The 24,414-nt window shown below is 35.3% G+C and overlaps 2 protein-coding genes across 6 annotated transcripts in view; both read left to right on the forward strand.

Moving 5' to 3' along the window:
* Positions 1-1,522: 1,522 nt before the first annotated feature.
* LOC106053631 (ras-related protein Rab-1A-like) lies at positions 1,523-22,288 on the forward strand. 5 transcript variants are annotated; one of them, XM_056017153.1, is made up of 8 exons: positions 1,523-1,647; positions 9,048-9,563; positions 11,446-11,506; positions 12,108-12,168; positions 13,478-13,555; positions 16,527-16,634; positions 17,434-17,553; positions 18,897-22,288. In XM_056017153.1, the coding sequence occupies exons 2-8, from the start codon at positions 9,431-9,433 to the stop codon at positions 19,209-19,211; spliced, it is 876 nt and encodes a 291-aa protein (XP_055873128.1). In that variant the 5' UTR covers positions 1,523-1,647; positions 9,048-9,430; the 3' UTR covers positions 19,212-22,288. The 5 variants fall into 5 exon arrangements, with proteins under 5 accessions (XP_055873128.1, XP_055873125.1, XP_055873126.1 ...); XM_056017150.1 differs by lacking the exon at positions 1,523-1,647 and adding an exon at positions 1,765-1,884; XM_056017151.1 differs by lacking the exon at positions 1,523-1,647 and adding an exon at positions 1,839-1,965.
* The window catches only part of LOC106068178 (uncharacterized), a 39,876-nt gene continuing 37,680 nt past the window's right edge, over positions 22,219-24,414 (forward strand). The window contains exon 1 of the mRNA XM_056017148.1: positions 22,219-22,677. Within this exon, the coding sequence (XP_055873123.1) occupies positions 22,560-22,677 (118 nt within the window). The 5' untranslated portion in view covers positions 22,219-22,559. The remainder of the gene's footprint in view (positions 22,678-24,414) is intronic.

Genomic DNA, 24,414 nt, shown 5'->3' on the forward strand with positions numbered 1-24,414 from the left:
CACATTTGACTAGAGTAACACCTTTAGTAAAATGCAGATGATTGCATAATATATAGAACAATAAAAACAACACAAGACACAAATATTTTACAAAGAGAATTAGATGAATTACAGAAATGGGAATCAAATTGGAGCATGTCTTTCCACCCAGAAAAATGTCAGTTGTTAAGAGTAACAAAAAAACTAAAACAAATTAATTCCACTTATCTTATTCATGGCAAACCAGTAACACAGACTAAAAACGCAAAATACCTAGGTGTTATAATAAATGAAAAAATATCATGGAATCCACATATTGATGAAACTACAAAAAAATCAAACAAAGCATTAGGATTTATTAAAAGAAATTTCTATAAATCAAATAAGAACATAAAACTAAAATGTTATTTAACCTTGGTTAGGCCAATAATAGAATATGCATCCTCCGTTTGGGACCCCTCAACTCAAGAAAACATTAAGAAACTGGAACAGACACAAAATAGAGCAGTGAGATTCATAACAAACGAATATTCACATTTGACTAGAGTAACACCTTTAGTAAAATCACTAAATTTAGAAAGCCTTCAGAAGACTTCAAAGTAAAGTAGCAATTATACATAAAACACTGAACCATAATCTTCAAATACAAACCTAATAAAATACTCAGAAAAACACAAAGATAAAGGCACATTCCTCGTCCATATGCTAGGACGAATTTGTACTAATGCTTCTTCTTCCCTAGTGCTATTAGAGCATGGAATGGGTTGCCTGAGCCAGCCAGAAAAACCATTGACTTGGCAGAATTTAAGTCATTGGTTAACATGCATGACGCGTAGGACGTAATCATCTTCTTTTTTTAAGTAACGTCTGCATTGTTATAAGATAAGATTTGTTTGTCATTTATATAGCACTCCTTTATGTGCGTGCAACTATGGAAGCTTTTTCTGTTGCGAAGATTAAGGATAAGTGCAGTATTTTACCTAACCAGGCAAACACAATTGGGGCCTGTATGTTTTGCCACATATAATGTAGACAAAGCCTTGGGAGGGGGAGTCTATTTAAATTGTCTTTTCGCCATCTGTGCCATATTATAACTGTAAAACCACATAATAAAAATAACTTTAGGGACTTTATAACTATTCGAACTATTCATAGTGCATTGAGTTGTGTTTACTGAAGACTTTAATATTGTCACTGTAGCTTCTCTCACCCTTTTGGGGATGGTGGGGGGGGGGGGGCAGGGATTTTTATCTACTTGATAGGCGAAGGTAATTGAAATCTCTATATGCAATTACAATACTCAGTACAGTCATACCATATTTCACACTTAAAACTACATTCACATATATGAAATATTTAGCTTCATCCTAAACTTAGTTATTACGTTTGTTTTCAACTTCAAACCACATAGAGCCTAGTTCAAGAGAAAGTGTTGTTGTTGTTGTTTTTTTGTTGTATTTTTTTCATAAACACTCCTGTATAGGCGTAGTACCTGTATGTTATCAAGACTAAAATAGCTTTCCCTCAATGACGTCACTCATGTATACAATAAGCAGTTCATGCCGTTGTATCAGTGCATGCCAGGCGGCAGTCTGGCACCATTTACATTCTACAATAGCGCAATTAATTTACTTAATTCCGTGTGATATTTTTGTGTCAAATCAAAAGGTTAATTTATAAATAAACTTGAACAAGAAAAAGTCTATATTTGAAGCTAGAAAAAAAAATTATTTCAAGAATTTAAACAAAAAGCTGGCAACACTAGTCAGACTTTTTCACGTCTGCTGTGAATTTTTCCAGGAAAATGTTTCCATCATAGACTTATATATAAGTCTGTGTTTTCCATCTTTTAGATGATTTCAGAAGTTCTGTTTATAATTACATTCTCTTGGATAAAGACGTGTTGTGATTATATTTGGATTCTTTAATGCGTTTCATCTTTGGACTATACACTTTTACTAAAAATTATATAGTCTAGTGGCATATGTACTAAATTCACATTTAGTAAATTAATAATAATAAAACTAAATAATTATTGATGTAGTAGACCCCCGGAAGCATGGACAGTGGCTTGCTTCATTGGTGTTTTTAAATCGCTCCAACTATGATGCGAACGAATACATTGCGCCCGGGCACATGACAGAAAGGACCATTGGAAAAAAATAAAAATTAAAAAAAATACACATAAAGCATACTCGATGATTCGATTAAATTTTGTCACGTTCATCCTTCGAGTTTCTAACGGGGCCCACCATCGTATTTGTCTAATACCTCTATTCAAGTCACAACTTCATGGAGGTTGGGTGATCTCAAAAACAACCTTAACGATTTTTCTAGAAATTGTACAGTTGACGTATATTGCTGCGAAAAGAATGACTAGCTCGTTGACCACAAGGGGGAGAGCTCTAGTCTGACCGTTTGTCATTTTTCAAAGTATATAAAAAATAATTTAAATGTGGCTATTCAATTTGAGTAAAAAAAAAAACAGCGTTGACGTAGTCAGCCATAGTGCATCGATAACTGATTTTTTAAATTAAATTTAAAGTTGCTTAAAGTTTATTAATAGATTATCTAAGCATTGCTTAAAGTTTTACGAAAATCTAATAAAATTACATCTAGATTATAGATCTAGAAGCGGATCTAGACCAGATCTTAATTAAAAGTTCTAAATCAGAAGTCTAGATCTATTCTAGATGTTTATATAATGAAAGTATAATAAATAATTACTCAATTATACAATACCCGCTGCCTAACGTGTACGTAGCGTCGTTCTTACAAGGAGCTGACGGTGTCAAAATCTTGCGAGTTCGATACCGGTATCTCATTGTTCACGGTTTTTTTTAATTATTTTTTTTTTTATATTTTAGTTTCAGTTGTATAATGGAGGTATTGTTTTTTTTTAAATGTATTTAAAAAAATGTTTTTCTTGTCCAACCGGGGCCAACGGGTAGCAATACCTTGCTACGCCACTGCTCTTGTACATCTATATATTTTTTAAAATTACGGTGTTGTTGTTTTTTTTGTGTCTAAGTAAGTATATTGTAAAGTAAAAGTCGTTGGCTGAATTTCGTTCCACTTCAGAGGCTACCACTGTAAGAGTTATCCCCACAAAGAAGCCCTTTGTACTTTACGATTGAGTACACACTACGACAGAGTTAACAGTAGGCCTATAGTTATAGCCCTGTAATAGCAGAACGCCCTTTAGTTTTCTTGCGCTTCGGACTGTCCTCTAAACTTTCCAATAAGTTAGAGAGTTCCGCCCACGTTGACAATTATTAAGTCACATATTTAATAGATATTTATTTGGTTGGGTTTGTTCGTCCAAGTATTTGTTCATTGCTAGCCATCTTGTGATGCTCAAAGAATGAAAAAAAAATCTACTTCTCGTTAAAATTCCCAATACTGGACACTTTTACCGACACATTATCCCAATGACTTGCTTGTGGAAAGGGGACTCGGAAGTGATTAAACTACATTAGGGTGTTTGAGAACCTCGACTTAGGGTGCGTAGTTTTAATTAGTAGACATCACTAGATCTTGTCGAACTATTTTAGACCATGTGTTCTTTTGAATTATATCCATATCCTATTACTTAGTATTAGAGTCCTCCCCCCTTTTTTTCCCCCTTATTAATTTTTTTTAAAGATAAACGTTGATACTTACAGAAATAAACTTTCTGAGGAATGTAAATTTTTTCACATCTCACGTTTTTGGTAGTTAGACTACGCCAGGAAGGGAAGATTAAAATGTCATATTCCAGACACTTCCTGCATTTCGATTGGGAAAGGCAGTGGCCAGGGTCTCAACTCATTATATGGCCATCTTGAATGACAGTCCGAAGAAGAGCATAGCACACGACCTTTACATCTAAAAGGATATAGAAAAATAAAAAGTAAACAGCGAAAAAATAAAATTTCTTAATTTATTTATAACCTAGTGACTCCAACAATAACATTGGGTAGGCCTACAAGTCTCGCTATTTCTTCTCTTAAAAAATAAATAAGAAATAAAAAATAAATCAGATGCCCTAGGCGGCTTAAAAGTTTGCCTACGTCTAAGGCCGGCCCTAAATATGCCAGTGTGCGTATATGTGAAGGGACGGCAGAGGAGAGAGGAATGGGGATATAACGTTATAATTCATTTCACGTCTGTATCTGACAGGAAATGACGTGACATAATATTGCGTTACTCAGCGCCATCTAGTGACGCCTTACGCCAAACCAGTCTAAGATTGGCACGTTCCAAATCTGTAAACACCGCACACCTCAGGCTCGCGAAGAGCTTGTAACGTGGTTCTGTTCCGGGTCAATGCGATAAGAATTGGATTCCGCCTAACTTAAGAATAAGCAAATTTACACCAGTGATTCATCTGGGCGCATCCATTGTCTTTCAAAACAGAAATAGCCCATATAGGCTATACATCTATCAATTATATTTTAAGGGTTAAGGGGTTTTAGAGGTCGCGTGTCAAATCGCTCGGTTGGCGAGCCGAGGATCTTCATTTCAATTCCACCGAACGCTGTGTTCATTTTGGAATTCTATTACTTTCTTGGTTGGAAACATTATTATTAAATAAAAATATGTAGATTATGATTACAAACTAAACTGTGTAGATCTAATTACAAAGGTTATATCAACTCGTTCTGTCTGCCTGTCTGTCTGTCTGGTAAAAAAGTGTTTTTTCTCCCACACCCATTCTCGGATCAAGTTGAAACTTCGCACATTTATTCCTTGACAGATAATACATGAATAAAAAAAAAGTAACCCATTAGACAATTAATTATTGGTAATTAATTATTTTGTTGAATAGCAAAATGGGAAACTAATATTTCAGTATTAACTTACATGGCTAAATTTGTTGGGTTTACTCCTCTTAAAAAATTGTTAACGCTTTTTCTCCATCACCCGTTCTTCGATCAAGTTGATGCTTTAAAAATAATTATTTAATGTACCTAAAAAAACATGAATCAATAAACAAAAATACTTAATTAGTCAATTAATAATTGGTAATTAATAATTTTGTTTGATATCGAGTAAGAGACATAACATTTACATTAATGGTAGATATAGTTTTAAGGATGGAATTCTTCCCCTTTTAAAGTTTAGATAAGTCCAGTTTTTTTTTTTTAAAGATATTTTGTGTGTGTAATTTGGTTTTTTATTATTTTTTTATTTTTTTTAGAATATGACGTTGTTGTTTTCTTGGCAAAAATCTTCAGACAAAAAAAAAAAATGGAAGGCAGAATAACATGTCTAGTTTTTAAGAGTGTTACGTCTGTTAATTATGTGAATGCCTTTTTGTACTAATTATTTCAATGTTGAATTTGTATTATGTAATTATTTAATTTAATGAATATTTTAATTTTAATGTTTAGACAAAAATAAAATTAAACTTTCGACATAGCGGGTGTATTACATAAATGGAAACGAAAACTATTTATTTAAATTAAAAGAACCAATCAGTTAGTCACTCATTACATGTCTCCCGCCCCGTAATTTATTTACCCTAAAAATGTTTTTCACTAATAACCAAGAGGAGTATGTTAATATGACCAAATGAAATTATCATATAGGCTAACAGACTAATCCGTCCCCTTCATCCCCCCCCCCCCCCCGCATTACTTTGTAAATGCCGTCTTGTACTAATTTTTTCCCTTTAGCATTATTATTTTGTAATTATAAAATTTAATGAATGTTTTTAATGCTAACATAAAAGATATTGTTAAAATTTAACTTTGGATGCAATTTATTATTTAAATGTAAACGAAAACTGTTCATTTAAATGAAAAGTACCGCCCTCTTATTTATTTACCCTGAAAATGTTCCTAACCAATAACCAAGAGGAATGTGTTAAGATGACCTGTGAAATTATTATATAACCAGCGAATCCGTCCCCTCTCTCCACCTTCTCTCCCAGCCCCCCCCCCCCCCCCAAAAAAAAGTATGTGATTCAGAAATTAGAGGGTCTTATAGCTAGTATGAATAGTAAAAAAAACAACCACCTCTAAGCAAAGCGAGTGGATTTGTGATTCAATTGACCTTCTCACTTAGGTGGCGCAGCGTGGCATTAATTAACATAAGATATCTTGACCAACGTGGCCTGGCCAGAAGTGTGTCATACATTCAGTAGAAGTGAATGGAGAGAGCAGTTTGTGGCGCCGACTGCCAACTACTGACACACACGTTAAAGCATTGGAGTGTCACCGTAGTAGACGTGTAAGTAAAAGAGTGATTGAACATTAGGACAACAGTGTCGCGCTGGAGTTCATAGACTGGCTCGAGTGTAGGTTTGTCTATCTATCTATCTATCTATCTATCTATCTATCTATCTATCTATCTATCTATCTATCTTCCTATCTATCTATCTATCTATCTTTCTATCTATCTATCTATCTATCTATCTATCTATCTATCTATCTATCTATCTATCTATCTATCTATCTATCTTTCTTTCTATCTATCTATCTATCTATCTATCTATCTATCTATCTATCTATCTATCTATCTATCTATCTGTCTATTTATGTCTATCTTTCTATCTATCTATCTATCTATCTATCTATCTATCTATCTATCTATCTATCTATCTATTTATCTATCTTTCTATCTATCTATCTATCTATCTATCTATCTATCTATCTATCTATCTATCTATCTATCTATCTATCTGTCTATTTATGTCTATCTTTCTTTCTATCTATCTATCTATCTATCTATCTATCTATCTATCTATCTATCTATCTATCTTTCTATCTATCTATCTATCTATCTATCTATCTATCTATCTATCTATCTATCTATCTATCTATCTATTTATCTATCTTTCTATCTATCTATCTATCTATCTATCTATCTATCTGTCTATTTATGTCTATCTTTCTTTCTATCTATCTATCTATCTATCTATCTATCTATCTATCTATCTATCTATCTATCTATCTTTCTATCTATCTATCTATCTTTCTATCTATCTGTCTCTCTATGTCTACTTTCTATCTATCTATCTATCTATCTATCTATCTATCTATCTATCTATCTATCTATCTATCTATCTATCTATCTTTCCACCTATCTATCTATCTATCTATCTATCTATCTATCTATCTATCTATCTATCTATCTATCTATCTGTCTGTCTATCTATGTCTATCTTTCTATCTATCTATCTATCTATCTATCTATCTATCTATCTATCTATCTATCTATCTATCTATCTGTCTGTCTATCTATGTCTATCTTTCTATCTATCTATCTATCTATCTATCTATCTATCTATCTATCTATCTATCTATCTATCTATCTATCTATCCATCCATCTATCTATCTATCTATCTATCTATCTATCTATCTATCTATCTATCTATCTATCTATCTATCTATCTATCTATCTATCTATCTATCTCTCTGTCTGCTTTTCTGTCTGTCTGTATGACTATCTTACACACACTCATATAGGCTACTTCTCAACGCGTTTATACACTCATTATGTTCGTTGCTTGTTGTTTGGTGTAACGATCGTCAAGATGGTCCGGAGTTCAAACCCTGCTCGCCGACTTGTAGGACGTTCTGGCTAAGACGTAATCTAACAATCTTGATTTCTGAAGGAACGTCCGACACTTGAAAAAAGTCATTTCTTATTATATCTACGTCTTGTTTACTACACCCTTCCTTTCATTGACGCCAGTTAAGTAACTTCACGTATGTAACTGAAAGGGTGGAAACAATTAAAGTTTAGAACCACTGAACTCGTGATATAGATCATACGTAGTCTAGTAAATACTAATAGCTGAAAGCATGGTTCTACAGAAACACATTTTAGAACCACTCAACTCTTAGTAAATATTACAACTGAAAGTATAGTTCTGCAGAAACAATGAAAGTTTAGAATTACTCATATTTATTTATAGATTAAACGTAACCTAGTAGCCTAAATATTAATGACTTAAAGTATGGGTTCTATAGAAACAATCAAACTTTAGAACCCCTCATCTCTAGATATACACGTAGCCTAGTAAATATTAATGACTTAAAGTATGGGTTCTATAGAAACAATCAAAGTTTAGAACCCCTCATCTCGAGATATACACGTAGCCTAGTAAATATTAATGACTTAAAGTATGGGTTCTATAGAAACAATCAAAGTTTAGAACCCCTCATCTCTAGATATAGACGTAGCCTAGTAAATATTAATGACTTAATGCAGTGGTGCCCAAAATACGGCCCGCGGGCCACATCCGGCCCGCGACGTGGTTCCATCTGGCCCGCCAAAACGTCGGCACAAAGCGTAGAAATCCCCCTTTCAAACAAAAAAAAAGTTGAAAAATGTATCTTAACCTAAGTTTGTGCCCTCACTTTTTCTCTGATAGATTGGTATTATGATCTTTAACATTTGTGTGTTTATGAGTGTAGAATCTACCAGGAAAAGTGAACATATCTTTAATTTTTTGTTGAACATAAGCCAAAATATTTATTTTATATAGAAAGTAGGGCGGTCTAATAAAACAACAACATAAAAACGATATTATTAAATAAATATGGCGGCATTATAGGTTTGAGTCTCGAATAAAAGATTGTTAAACTACGCCTAGAGGTTGAAGGATCCATGGGAATATTTACCAAAAAAAAGAGACCACAAAATTAGTCGTTGGTAAAGCTACCTACACTGTTGCTCACATTTTAAATAGGGAAATGAGCTATTGTCTGACCCATAAAAAATATAATTGTAAGTAACTTATTAATTAATTTTTAAATCCACTAGTTTCTACCAAAATAGTTTCATAACAATTTTATTTCGTTTTTGTAACTTTTCGCTCATGTGGCCCGCGAGACGAGTGTTGGAAATAAAAATGGCCCGCTGGTCGAGTTAGGTTGGGCATCACTGACTTAAAGTATGGGTTCTATAGAAACAATCAAAGTTTAGAACCCCTCATCTCTAGATATAGACGTAGCCTAGTAAATATTAATGACTTAAAGTATGGGTTCTATAGAAACAATCAAAGTTTTAGAACCCCTCATCTCTAGATCTAGACGTAGCCTAGTAAATATTAATGACGTGCTCATTGTTTCAGTCCCTCTACATGTTGACTCAAGTTGACTTGATCATTTATTACACACACACAAAGAAAATGGAAATGACATCGCTACTGGATAATCATCTGTAAGACAGGAAGAAACTTCTTAAGGGAAGAAATAACAAGTTTTCTTTAACTTCCTTTCTGTCGTGGATTACGGACATTAAACAGTTTTATAAAGAAACAGTCAATTACACTGTTCTATCTATACGGATTTTGTTAAGTGTTGCCTATTTTATAAAACATTTCTTAATGAACAACAGCCAACTTTCTGTAGTTGAATTCAAGTGAAACGTTTTGCTTATTTGATATGAAAGCGTGAAGCCTTGACGTTGTGCTGACCAAGAGCTGGCCAAGTCATTGGCTCGTGACCCAAAGAAATGCCCATCGCAGAGAAAGAGTGTGCCGTGACTTATAAGGTCTTGCTGGTCGGTGATCGGTCCGTGGGCAAGACGGCGTTGCTTAGGTCATTGTCCAGCCAGGAGTTTAAGGAGAAGTCGTTACCTACAGTGGGTGAGTGTCGTCCTGTTAGTACTGGTTGCATGTTTTTCACCTCCTTTAACAGAACTACCTTATAGTTTACATTTTTCATATGTAAATAGGCCCTATAATATGAATCTGGGAAAGTGTAATAGTAAATGTATGCCTGTGATTGTGAGTGTGTGTTTGAGGGGAACTCCTTTTGAATAAGTGTGTATCTGAATGTATACACGTGTTTAAGAGAGATTGTCAGAGTGCGTGAACAAATATAAATGTATCAGTACGAAAGTGTTCCTATGTATGTGTATGTGTAACTACTAATGCTTTTTAAAAAAATGTTTTTTCTTTAATATTTCGCTAGTTTTAGAGTAATTTTTAAAAATATTTTGCTTGTTAACATGTTGTCGCATGCTATTTGTATATGTTTAATGCATACTTGGAGATAAACTAGTTCTATTAACAAGGTGTTACCAATTAGATTAATTAGATCGTCCCGCTTCAGAGCTTCAGAGGTCTGTCACTAGCAATGTAGCCTATGAAGCCTCTTCCCACCTGAGGTCCTCCATGAAAGTGTGGCGCCTATATTTATACGAAGACTTTCCGTGTTTGCGCTTTTTTTTCTCGCCAAATAACGCCACTCCGTAATGAGGCAGATGACTTTTTATAATAGAGACTACCTTAGATTTTTACCCCCCCCCCCCACCCACCTTTTTTTTTTTCAATCCTTCCCCCGCCTTTTCCAGAAAAAAATTCCTGGTTAAGAATATCTGAAAAAAAAACTTTCGTTAGGTGATAAGAGACTAAAAACTGTGCCCTAAACTAAAATTATTTTTTTTTGTAAGGTTGCCAAAGCATTTTATCCTTATATGTTGCATTTTAAGGTTATTCATCATACTTTTTTAAAAAATATATAATAGTACATAATGAATTTAAAAATTAAAGTACTTCGGATATATACAGTGAAAATGTTAACATTGAATAGAACTAAAATAGTGGATCTAGACTGAAGAATTGCAAACTGATAAAAAGAACGGTAAAAAAACATTCAAATGTAACGTTTCATAAATGTAAACCGTTGTCTATATTTGAACTATTTATTTTCTAATGTTTTCACAACCATTAAGTTTTTTTTTTGTATAGTCTAATTTTATGTTTCTCACATTACCACTGAATCCAAACCTCCGCTGCCCTGCGGCTATACCCAAACACGGGAAAGGCTTTGGGAGATAAACCCTGAGGAAAAATCAGGAGCTGGTGACCCTTAGGCAGACTGTGGCACACCGTGCAACAGGCTGGCAGATCCTGCGGCGCTACTGATCCCAAACTGTATTGGATATTCCGTTCCTTTGGTCACATCAGCTGCGCGTGTGGTCGACATCGGTCCGACCATAAACAATGCCCAGGCTTTCATCTCACTATACCCACATGAGGAAGTGTGCTCTGAGATGAACCATAGTCGTTCTACGACCAATGAGGATGACTGAGTGGTATTAATATAAGTAATCATTTCTTTCTGGTTTTTTATTTTATTCTCATAATATAGTAATTTTACACAAACGAAGAGACTGATATTCTTTAATCAATAAGTTATCTTTTGTAGTTGCTATTCTGGTTAACATATTTCTGCATAGATTTGATAATAATAAATGAAAAGGTGTTTTTTTACCAACTAACTGTCAAAAATCATAATTCTTGTCATAGAAACAAAAGTTTCAGGAAACAACTGTTAGTAAAGACGTAACAGAACTGTGAACAGAGATGGATCATTTTGGATCCTATAACAATCCGTATCAAAAGAAAAGAAAGCAACATAAGTAACGATTAAACGAGTATTGTGGTTAGGAATGTTTTCATTCTGTTTCATTTGAGATCGCTATGTTTGAGAACATTATGGAATGTTTAATTTTTGTTTTAGGGCCGGATTTCATTAACAGAATATTTGAAGTGGACGGAGCATTAGTTCGACTTCAGATCTGGTAAGTTTTTATGAACACGAACAGAGTAGGGCCCTTACATTGGACATAAGGTACTTGGGTTTAACAGTTTAACAACACAGGAGACTACATAAACGCCTATTCCCCAGTCTCAGACAGACAAGATGCTACACTACTTTCAAGAAGAACATTAAGACATATCTGTTTAAAACTTTTTTAGATTATTTTGTCATTTTAGCTCTCGTGTTTGTGTTTGTAATGTCATTACAGCGCCTTGAGCCTACATTTAGTTTGTTAACAGCGCTTTATAAATAAAATTATTATTATTATTTATTATTATTAATGGTAAAAATTGACATCTATTGATAATTTCAGACGTTATTCTAACTCACGTACACACACACACACAATCTCTCACAATGTCCCTTACACACAGACTCACACACAAACTCTCTAACGGCACATAATGAACCTCCTCAGACATACACTCACACACACTCTCACACACACTCGCATTCACAATTATTGGCACACAATTACGTACTGTCACACATACACTCTCACACACAGACACTGACACACACAGACACACGGACACATCATCATTGTTATCTAATAATCAGATCTTAAAACTTGTTTTCAGGGACTCCCCAGGACACGAAAGGTTGAGGTCAATGACAAGACAACAATATTCAGGAATCCACGTAAGTTAGTTTATCTAAGACTTTGAAATATGTTAGACATACAGTCAGTGAGTGCAATATTCAGGAATCCATGTAAGTAAGTTTATCTAAGACTTTGAAATATGTTAGACATAAAGTCAGTGAGTGCAATATTCAGAAATCCACGTAAGTAAGTTTATCTAAGACTTTGAAATATGTTAGACATATAGTCAGTGAGTGCGATATTCAGGAATTCACTAAGTAAGTTTATCTAAGACTTTGAAATATGTTAGACATATAGTCAGTGGGTGCCATAGTCAGGAATCCATGTAAGTAAGTTTATCTAAAACTTTGAAATATGTTAGACATATAGTCAGTGAGTGCGATATTCAGGAATCCATGTAAGTAAGTTTATCTAAAACTTTGAAATATGTTAGACATAAAGTCAGTGAGTGCGATATTCAGGAATCCATGTAAGTAAGTTTATCTAAGACTTTGAAATATGTTAGACATAAAGTCAGTGAGTGCAATATTCAGAAATCCACGTAAGTAAGTTTATCTAAGACTTTGAAATATGTTAGACATATAGTCAGTGGGTGCCATTGTCAGGAATCCATGTAAGTAAGTTTATCTAAAACTTTGAAATATGTTAGACATATAGTCAGTGGGTGCCATAGTCAGGAATCCATGTAAGTAAGTTTATCTAAAACTTTGAAATATGTTAGACATATAGTCAGTGGGTGCCATAGTCAGGAATCCATGTAAGTAAGTTTATCTAAAACTTTGAAATATGTTAGACATATAGTCAGTGGGTGCCATAGTCAGGAATCCACGTAAGTAAGTTTATCTAAGACTTTGAAATATGTTAGATATATAGTCAGTGGGTGCAATATTCAGGAATCCACGTAAGTAAGTTTATCTAAGACTTTGAAATATGTTAGACATATAGTCAGTGGGTGCCATAGTCAGGAATCCATGTAAGTAAGTTTATCTAAAACTTTGAAATATGTCTGAAGCTACAGCCCATCGAGTAGCAAGAACCCCACCCACAGTACTTATGTTCCTTTTGGGGTAAAGGAGAACGAGTTCCTCAAGCTTTTGGTCATTTGAAAGGTCAGTTTCATTGGTCAACCAATTTTAGGAGTCCCATGATGAATCTTCATTGGGTAGGACATCCATAAATCCATTACAAAGGATATCCATTGATGAAAATGTGCAAACATTTCCTTATAATAAATGTGATTTCAATATAATCTCATTTTATACACCCAGATTTAATAATGTAAGAGCGCGGAGTCTCGTTTGACCTACTTACTTAAGCTAATTTTAGTGTCTACTTTTTTCCCCAAAGGGTCTCGCTCTTGTGTATGACGTCACAGATGAACTCTCGTTTGAGTCAGTTGGCTACTGGATTCGCAGTCTAAACGTCGTAAGTAGATGTGTGGTGTGTGTGTGTGTGTGTGTGAACGTAAATGAGAGCCACCACCACGGGGAAGTACGGTCAGGGCGCCTCATGCGCTCCCAGACTTCACGGGCTTTTTGGGACCAAATTTCCATGTCTGTTTTTTGAATTATAGCCAGGGCATGATGAAAACTTACAACCTGTTCAGTTGGTGGAATTTGCCCTCCCTGGTGGGCCAAGGAGTCTGCATTAGTGTTGTCTATGTGACTCGGTAGCCACTGCATTATTACAGGGGTACCATAGCGTTGTTTTATGTTGTGTGAGGCCATGATGACAGTGTCGATATTGGGTGGCCATGGTCTAGGGCAGGGGTGGGCAACATTTTTGTATCGAGGGCCGCATTAACAAAAGTTTGGGAATGGCGGGCCGCATATATATATATATATATATATATATATATATATATATATATATATATATATATATATATATATATATATATATCATAGAAACATAAACTTGCTGTGTAGAATGTCTTTTAATTCATATTACGATTTTTTAAAAATTGCTGTTGTCTTTTTACATCACAATATCCCCACAAATATACACTTGTACTTAATGTGCAGTATTTTACTTTTACACGCGTGCATAGTGTTTCTTAACTGTGAAACTATCTTACTAGTTGTTACCCCTGTGACTGTTGTCAAATTACAGTCAGTCAACATTGACCAGTGATTATACTTGTTTAGTTTCCACAAAAAATGTTTGCTCACTAAATGAGACAATTTATGTTCCGGAAGTTAAATGTCGGGACGAGCGAAGGCTTCCCTTGTGGAGCATCACCAGAGAATGCTGACCATGTCCTTCAATGGTGCATAATAAATCAAGGGACCCGAGCAAGACTCTCCAAAGACTATTCGGAGAACTGCCTGATCTGGAAACCATTGCGCGGTTCATCTCAGGTATAGGATTACTGATCTGAACCCTTCAACATGTAAAATGAGAACGAAGAAGAAGAAGAACAGATGTATGTATACCCAAATAGTGTGAACAGCAGCAAGTTTTTTTTTAAGTGTGAAAATACAGCTTCTAGCACCCATAAAACTTCCGTGGTAGTGCTGACTGGAGGTTCTCTTTGCTTGGAGTTATGTCCTCCGGAGATGAATCGGCTTCTCTTAATAAGTGTTGTACTTTTAATCATTTCACTAAAGATAGTTTCACCTTTTAGCAAAGGAAAATGACAAAAACTATTTTTTTTGCTTGCCTGTAGAGATAGGAATTTGCTCGCTTGGTGAGATTTAACATGCATTTACAATTCATTTGTAAACAATCAATTGTAATTCTGAATGTAGGAAACATGAAATTTTGTTCTCTACTCTTCATTAAAAATATTGGTAACAAAGTCACAGTCAATGTCCTTCAAGTAACATAACAATTTCATCCTTGAGAATTTATATTCTTCTCATTTGCCTTGCCCATGCTAAGATAGCGGATATATTGGATTATTTATTCATAAATCAGAACTACCCATGGTTAACTCCCCTGGTTCTAGTAAGTTTTATTCTTATTCCATAGTCTGCAATGTAATGTATGACCTATATATGCAGCTTTGTGCAAACTTTCCTGTTTTAAGTTTATGGTTATCAGTCAAAGTTCGAGCTTCATCAGTTGTTACACTTGCCATCTTGTTCCAAGCATACCCAACACTCAGATTGTGTCTTGAATTGAGTTTATTGATGTATAGCCAATAAGTATAATATTCGTTTACTTAAAACTTTTTATAATGAGACAGTTTCAAAAATTAATATAGATTTTTTTTTTAATATTTGCATTTTTATATCTATATACTGTGGGCACACCTGATTTCTGTAGGTGTCGGCGGGCCGCATAAAACACCTCGGCGGGCCGCATGTGGCCCGCGGGCCGTAATTGGCCCACCCCTGGTCTAGGGCTTTGCAAAGCCTGTAGTACAGATTTTGAGTCAGTGACCACAAAAATCTGTGTTGCCCTCAAATGTCCCTCGCCGAGTTGAGAGTCAATGACCTTTTAGGCTTCACAGACTGCCATGGTCTCCGCATCAAAACTGCAAACACTACCACATGGTCCAAAGTTTTTACTGACTAAGAGCCACAAAGTCGATGTAGGCTCCATAGCCTGCTCTTCCAGAATCCATCAATGCTGACCCATCAGTATATGCAAAAATAGCACTGGGCTTGAAGGCATTAATGGTCTCCAGTGCTAGAATTTGAAGATCGTTAGATGAACGACTTAGCTTAGTGGTATTAGGGTCTACTAATTTCAAGCGTATGTCTGGGGTCGTTGGGCGACACCAAGGGGGAAGGGGGGTGAAAGCGTTGAATATTTTGTCGGTTGGTGGAGAGGCCAGCTTTATCAGATAGTCTAGTGGCATGATGCATAAAAGACTGCATCTGGATACGTCTTCTGCTTTTCCAACCATCCACTAATTTTCTAGCTGGGAGGTATTCATCCAGCCTTTTATACCGCTCAAAGCAGGTCAGTACTGACCTTTCCCTCCTAAGGTTTAGTGGACCTACATTAGCCATTATATCAGCTGTATTTACTGGGCTTGTCCTAAATGTTTCACAGACAAATCTTAGTGTTTGGAACCCATAGAAACAACTGAAATGTAAAATTCGTAAAATGTGTTCACCGGATCTGGGACGTGTTCATATTGAACACGTTCCACACAAAAACGCTGCATGCTCGAGGTCATCATGACATGAAAAAAAAAACTCACAGCAACGAAATTAGACTCCCTAAAGACCAATGAAATTTCAAGTGAACATTTGGCTTACTCATATTTCTTTACCATACTTCTGTTCCCTGAGCATCGCCAATAAGCCCATTTTATTGCCTTCAGTCTATACAAATACATTTGCACAATAACAAATACATTTATAGTCACCTTTGAAATGTGCCCCCAAAATTGTGTTTTGTTTTTATTTCAAGTTGTACACTCTTCATACAACTATTTCAGGACACAGACCACAAAAAGGTCAACTACAAGCCAACTCCAGTCATTCTTATAGGCAACAAAACAGATCTAATCAGTGGCAAGATAGTTAGCAGTAGTAGAGCTGAACAGGTAGAAATAACTAATGCCAGGATTTTGTTTTTAACTCTTTCTCTCCTAATTGACGATGCCAACGTTGATTTGACTCCCATTTAACTAAATTTTTTGGGGGGGCATTTATAAACTTTAATTTGTATTGCACTGGAGGAGCATGCACTCTCCAATAATTCATTACTAAATATAACATTTTCTGATAACAATAAAAAGGGTTTTGAAGTTCAGTCATAACAGGATAGTGAAATACAAATTAGCAAAATGAATAATACTATTAAAATGAGAAAAATAATTACGAAGAAAAAGAGTTAAACTGTTCTTTGCACTCTAGTTTTAATGATCTGAATCGCACACTATTTGTAACGTAAGTCAGACAAGTCCACAATCTAGAACTAAATATTTATCCTTTATTCAATTAAGTTGCATACATTTCTCGTTCCATATGCTAGGGCAAATTTGTACAAATGCTCCTTCTTCCCTAGTTTTTTTAGACTAATTAGAGCATGGAATGGGTTGCCTGAGCTAGCCAGAAAAACCAGTGACTTAGCAGAATTTAGGTCATTGGTTAAAATGCATGACTGAATGCATGACGCGTAGGACCGTAGGACGTAATCATCTTCTTTTTTTTTTTTGAAGTAACGTCTGCATTATAAAAGTTAAGATAATTATGTGTTTGAAAATTATAAAATAGTACATAAACATTACACCGTTTGACAACCAGTACGTCTGATGTAATCTGTTCAGACTTTTTAAATCTGCTGACAGATTTTTTAATAATATTTTTCAAAAGTTTAACACTATACTTTACATTTTACAGTTTGCTGAGAAGGAGCTATTGTTTGGCTTATATGAGACCAGTGCCAAGACTGGAGACAATGTGCTGGCAGCATTCCACAAGTTGGCGTATCATATAACGGAACTACAAAACCCTATGTTTGTAAGTGTTCACTAGAGGTGGCGTATCATATAACGGAACTACAAAACCCTTTGTTTGTAAGTTCACTAGAGGTGGCGCATCATGTAACTGAACTACAAAACCCTATGTTTGTAAGTGTTCACTAGAGGTGGCGTATCATATAACGGAACTACAAAACCCTATGTTTGTAAGTGTTCACTAGAGGTGGCGTATCATATAACGGAACTACAAAACCCTATGTTTGTAAGTGTTCACTAGAGGTCCAATTCGACTTTTGTCGAATACATTGTGTTATCTCATTTAACAGTTTGTTTGTTGTTGATTAGTTAAAAACAAATCATTTACTACTATTTAATTAATTTTGTTTTATATAGCAGAAAGGTAGCTAAACCCTGACATTTTCAGATAAATTGCAGTAATTAGTGGTTCTTTCCCTTAGATAAGCTTTGTTTTCAAAAAGTAATCTTTTTTTTTCTATTGCTATTGTTTTTTAAAGTTAAATTAATGAAGACAAATATCTTTAGCTAGAAGAGGTTGTCATTAAACGTTGCAGACTTTAAGATGCATAAAGGCAGGGCCGGTCCTAGCAATTGCGGAGCCCTATGCGAAACTGATTGCGCGGGGCCTAGTCTGTGTGGGAATAAGGATATTAAGTGAAAACTAAGATTTTGTATAAGAAAAAAAAATCGACTTTACTAAGTTAAAAATTGCGATCTGTACTTTACGAACCTTGTAACCAATGGCATATTTATATGCTAGTGACTATAAAAGTAAATAAAGTATTGGAACTTCCGATTTAGGTTTAAATTCCCCCGATTATTACATGATAAGCTGACAATGCATTTTTTCCTTTTATCACTCGTAGGATTGGCGTTTTCCGCAATTAATGACACCCACAAATGACAATTTTGTCTATTTTTCTAGAGATTTCAAAGAGTTTCCAGGAGATTTTAGTAAATTTAGGAGATTTCCAGGAGTTTTACGTATATATTTTGCAATTTAATAATTACACCCTAAATTAGCGCGGGGCCTATGAAAGCGCTGGGCCCACTGCGGCCGCATAGGTTGCAGTGGCCTAGGACCGGCCCTGCATAAAGGATTCTAAAAAAAGGGTGTAAGCTTGTAATAATGATTTAGATTAGGGAGGGCTGGCTATTTGGACCTTTTGGCAAGTGCCAGTGGGCCGACATCGAATGAGCTTGTGGGATCGTCCCCGAAAAGACCGCTTTCAATGTAGGTATGGCTCGTCTAAAGGTTTCATGTATGTATGCAAATGTTAGGGCCAATTTTGAGACTCCTCAGTCCGCCCCTGATTTAGATCATTTATTAATCTTTTTTTTTTTACTTTTTTCCTTCTTTTGTAGATGACGTCATATCATCCTTTCTTAATACGCAGGACTTCAAAGATACTCTCTAACCAAACGCAAACGTGCGATCCACCAAAACGCTTCTCTAAAAGCAAAAAGAAGACAAAAGAAAATAAGCCCAAGAGAAGTAACTCAACGCCTCACAAAAGTAAACCAACAGACACTCAGAATAAACTAAACAACAAACCAGCAACCCACCAAACTGCACAGATAAATCAGACGAACGGGTCAGCAACCACCAAAAGTGATCGACCCAGGGCTCAAAGATCGTGTCTCCTCTTCGCTTGCTTCAGACCCAAGAAAGAGGAATAAACTATCGGACACTTATGCTAGCCCTAAAGCAGGACTTTACCATGATAAGTGCGCTTAAGTGTAAATGAGAGCATTACCAAAGAACGAAGAGTTACTTTGTCCTAGCTAATAAGCAAAGTTGTTGAAGAAACAATGTTGTGATATTAACTTTAGCCTTGTTTTTATAATGTAAAATGATGTTCAATCAGGGTGGAAGATAATCTACATAGTAGCCCAAAGCCCCCAAACTTCCCACAGGACGAAGATGGATGGCACTGGGCAGGGTATGAACCGGGATCACCGACAGTCCAGCGTGACTAGGCAGCCCTCCCGGCCAGGCCTATATGAAAAGTCATGCCTATTTTATAGTGTCCAACCTTACTAGTAAGCACTGAAACCAGAACATGCGATAAGGTGGGGGGGGGGGGGCTGCTCTGACGAAGTCTGACAACAATATTGTTTCTGTTTGTCAGAAGTTTTCCGCTTTTAGCGTATCTAGAAACAGAACAATTCGCTTCTCTTACCAGTCCTGCTTCCTCTACAGTTACTTGAGTTACCCAGAAGAAAACGATAGCCGAGGAATCATGAGTTGCTCTCAGTGCTGAGAAGTTCTTCTTGTTTGTCTGCCAATTTATGGACATGTATTTTTCTTCTTTTTTTTTGTTGAAATCTATAGTCAATCTGGTTTAGGCGTTATTTGCTTGCCTTCACTATTGTCTCATTGCTGCTGATACCTCCACCAGACTCTATCCGTTACCGACTTGTTCAGTTACAAACCACAACAAAAGATAAATAATGCGAAATACTTTGACAAGAACTCCACATTTACAGCCACATCTTCAATACTCTAAGATTTATTTCCCTTTTTCGGTATCAAACAAAAAATTGTTATGTTGAATTTTTTTATTTGATTCATTTTTTGTTTGGAACAATAACTAAGAACGGGAATTGGTATAACAGACAGATACTCAAAGGGATCAGTGAACAGAAGAATAGTGATTTTATATAGTACGTTTTGAGGATTAGACTATACCTAATACACATGCCTAATACACATGCCTAATATGCATGCCTAATATACATGCCTAATACACATACTAAAAACCTGGAGGCACTCTGTTTGTCAGAGGCGCGGTGGCTAAGATCTGAAAAGCGTACTTTGCTTTAATTACAAAAGAAATACTTAACAATAGGGTAGGCAAATGAGGTATCACAAGTGATACGGGAAAAAAATGAAATGTAACAAAAAGTACACATTATGTTCTTATTGTTTATTTTATTTTCTATAATGACAAGAAAAATATGTCAACATTTTGTGATCTATTTCATTGTTTCTTTGTTACTACCAAATTAAAAACTAATTTATAGCAAAAATATTTAAGTTTGGAAAGTTTGCTATAGTGAGCATGCATATGACTGGACCTTAAAATTGTACTGATCAAGAAACGTTTGTAGATTTAGTGATTGTTTCTGATGTTAGCAATGTATGATAAATTTAATGGTTGTTTCTGATGTTAGCAATGTATGATAAATTTAATGATTGTTTCTGATCTTAGCAAGGTATGATAAATTTAGTGATTGTTTCTGATCTAGCAAAGTATGATAAATTTAATGATTGTTTCTGATCTTAGCAATGTAAGCACGCAATGACCTCTTTTTGTTAAGTGTACGTGTTGTCTAGGTAAAAACGAAATGAAAAAAAAAAAGAAATTTAGTGAAGCACTTTTTGAATTTCCCTTTTTTATCGCTCATCTATCCGAGACCTTTGGTTATAGAAGGCTTAAACACTGATTTGCAATGTCACAACCTGTGGACAGTTTAGACAACAGAAGTGTGACGTGGCAACGAGCTATTGGTCTAAACTGCCCACAGGTTGTGACGTTTGCAGGTCAGTGTTCAGGCCTAGTATAACGATTGGTCTCGGTCTGTCTTGCTTAGAACTTCCTCAAAGCGCTATGGTCCGATCTCTTGTGTGGATCAGTGGGGGATTCTGGGAAAAAGTTTCCGTGTTTCCTTTAGAGTCTCAAACAAAAACAACTCTGCTTGAGTCGGGATTCGAACTCGAGCCACCTTGATAGGTAGCTAGGCTTTTTTTTTTTTTGCCTCTCATCCACTCATCCCTTACTGCTGAACAACCAGGTCAATCTGAAAGTAGATAAACGGTGCTTTAATGTTAAGTCCAGAGGACAGAATGAAGTCACTCGACTAAGAGTATGTATAACAAGACAAATTCTTCACAATAGAATTGATGAATTTATTGACAGGAGAAGACTTTAGAATGTTGAGAACCAGTGCTGTGAGCTTAAGCTCAGAGGTCTCAAGTTATTGAATTCTTTTATTGTTTTTTACACAACTTTTTTTTAACTCATTCTGTCTAGTTCAAATCTTGTAAACTGTTTCCGACAGCTTCCCATTCTCGGATGAAGTTGAAAATATACACAATTATCCATTGCCTTGGTAATTAACTCATTTAGTTCTATATAGAAAAATTAGATAAATCCTGCATTATTGAGAGATGTGGTAGAAATTTTGCGGTTCTTTCCCTTATACGCCTTATTTTTTTTTCAAAGTATTTTTATACTTTGTTCTGTATGTCTTGGTAAAAAAAAAAATCGCGAGGCCCCTTTCAGGCACGAGGCCCAGTGGCGTCGAACACTTTTTATACAATGAAATGCAGGCATGATGAATATTGGTATCACTCATCCTCATCCTCATCCATTGGCATCAAGCTTCATATCCATTAAGTAGCAGGAGGGAGGTACCCCCCCGTCATGACTTGGGTCACATTACTTAAAACAAAGTTAAATCAGTCAACACATTTTAACATCACTTCTTCACTTGGTCTTTCATTATCTATCAGTAATGATAAGCAGCTTATCTTAAACACCGACTGATATCTATCTCACAACTGAATCGCCCAGGGTGAAATAATACTAATAAAAGACTAATGGTGATAAAACAAAAACTGCAAGCAACACGCGTGTCGTGCACACCCACACCCACGAGTACACACCTCCTTTATGTATGTCTATCTGTACTAATGTCTGTGTTAGTGTGTGCTGGCTTACAATATAGTCTTATGGATTATTTGATTTACATGTTGGAATGATTAATTGACTAATTATGTATCACTGCCAGACTTCTTTAAAGGCAACATTGTACAGTAACTTTGAAAAATAAATAAAAGCTGAACATTATTCTAACAGTAATAGTTTATAAAGTAGCCTGAGTTTGTGACATAAAAATGAGATTCCAGCAACAAGGCACATAACAAGCGCCAGAAGTGATTGTGGTTTTCAAAAAAAGATTCTTATAATTTTCATAATTAGCTAAAACTGTACTGCTTGTGATAGATATTAATAAAAAAAAATGCAAACATGGAATCACTTCGTTGCCATGGTGACGATGGCCTATTTCGTCGCTGCAGATTTCGATTATAATTTTTGCAACACTCGCATGGGAATGATTGATCCAGATGGCAACAATGGTGAGTACATTTCTCGAAATAATTTTTACGATCATTAATTTGGGGAGGCGGTTTGAGCACTTCATTGATAACACGAAGGTGTCACGTGTTCACCCCGATAATATTATAATATCCATCTGGACCACTAACATCTAATAACATTAAACAAGTCATGTTATAATTTTTTCAAAGCATATATCAACTCATAATGTCCTTCTGTCTGTCTGGTAAAAAGTGTGTACACGTTATTTCTCCCAAAGACATAGACAAGACATGAATCAATACAAAAAATAAACAATTAGACAATGAATTACTGGTTATTCATTATTTTGTTTAATAATAACAAGGGAAACTTATACTTCAGTAGTCACATATATGGCTAAATTTGTTGGGTTTGGTCCCCTTAAGTAATTGTTAACGCTATTTCTCCCTCATGCATTCTCTGATCAAGTTGATACTTTAAACAATTTGTTATTGTACCTAACAAAACATGAATCAATAAACGAAAATACTCAATTAGTCAATTAATTAATGGTAATTTATTATTTTGTTTGTTATCCAAGGAAAATAACTTGTACATTACTGGTACATATAGTTTTAAGGACAGAGTTCTTGCCCTTAAGAATTTTTAATACTTCGTTTGTTTCTGTCTTAATTTCTCTGTCAGTTTCTCTTGCCTTGCAATTTCTCTCTCAGTTTCTCGATTTCTCACCCTCTTATCTTCCAGTCTCTCAACGATTAAATCTTTGAATCAAGCAATGCTTTGAGAAAAGTTGTGCAGTTGTGGGTAAAGGTTAGCAAGTTGTTTTGTGAAGAAAACATATTCTTTTAATTTTTAAATGCATGCAAAAACATGTTAACCAGATTAGAAAATTTTAAATATAGTATTATTTAAAGGTAAATTACGAACTATTGTTGCTTGCAACACTAAATAATGCCCAACTCTAAGCTAGATGACGAGCTAGATTTCCATGTAGCACATGCCTTAGCTGAAACCTCAGCATTTGCGCTATTCAATTTTAGTTTTATCGTCATAGGAATCCTTGGGCCCTAGGCCTCTTTTCTTTGCCTCATTTTGAGGCTTTACTGCCTCTTTAAAATATCATGTAGAAGCACAGATTAACCAAAATATTTCAAAAACTTTAATATATGAGCTAACATTTGTACGTTTTGAAAAAGGTTGAACAACAACGCATCCATAAATTTCAATTTTAATACGTTAACTTTGTATAGAAATACGTAACGTATTGGACAAAATGAAACTTCGATGAACTCCTAATGGTAGCAGAGCAGGAAAGCATGGTCCTCTCGTAGTGCTCTGGTAAGGAACGTAGTGCCTCAAAGCTCCTATGGGGTTCAAGTGACTCTTCAGTAGTCTCCTCTCAGCTCTTGACACTTGTAAGACATGCACCATTGTTTCCTCTGCCTGCCCCCATTAGTTTAAGCAGGAGTTGAAAAACTCCAGTATTTTGGAGGAATGGTTAGGCATATAAATGTTGGCCATTTAAAGATGTTTGCAATCCACGACATTATGTGCATCTTTGGAAAAGTGTCAAATACTTTTGAGAAATATTAGTGATGTCTGGACAGATGGTGCTCCAAGTATTGAAGTAGGTTGGTCTGGTATTTCAACAGAAAGAGTCATCAAAAGTCATCGGAACTCAGTTTGTGATTCATCGTCGAATATTTATAACAAGGACAATACTATCAAAATGACAAAAAGCAATGAAAAAAGGTCACTGCAAGGATCAAGTGCAA

The sequence above is a fragment of the Biomphalaria glabrata genome, chromosome 18, assembly GCF_947242115.1.
Source record: "Biomphalaria glabrata chromosome 18, xgBioGlab47.1, whole genome shotgun sequence".
Lineage (NCBI taxonomy): Eukaryota > Metazoa > Mollusca > Gastropoda > Planorbidae > Biomphalaria > Biomphalaria glabrata.

Coding starts and splice junctions, on each gene's coding strand:
- LOC106053631 (XM_056017153.1), top strand. CDS start 9,431: ATGCCCATCGCAGAGAAAGAGTGTGCCGTGACTTATAAGGTCTTGCTG. Junction 16,635..17,433: donor GCAGTAGTAGAGCTGAACAG/GTAGAAATAACT, acceptor TACATTTTACAG/TTTGCTGAGAAGGAGCTATT. Junction 17,554..18,896: donor AACTACAAAACCCTATGTTT/GTAAGTGTTCAC, acceptor CTTCTTTTGTAG/ATGACGTCATATCATCCTTT.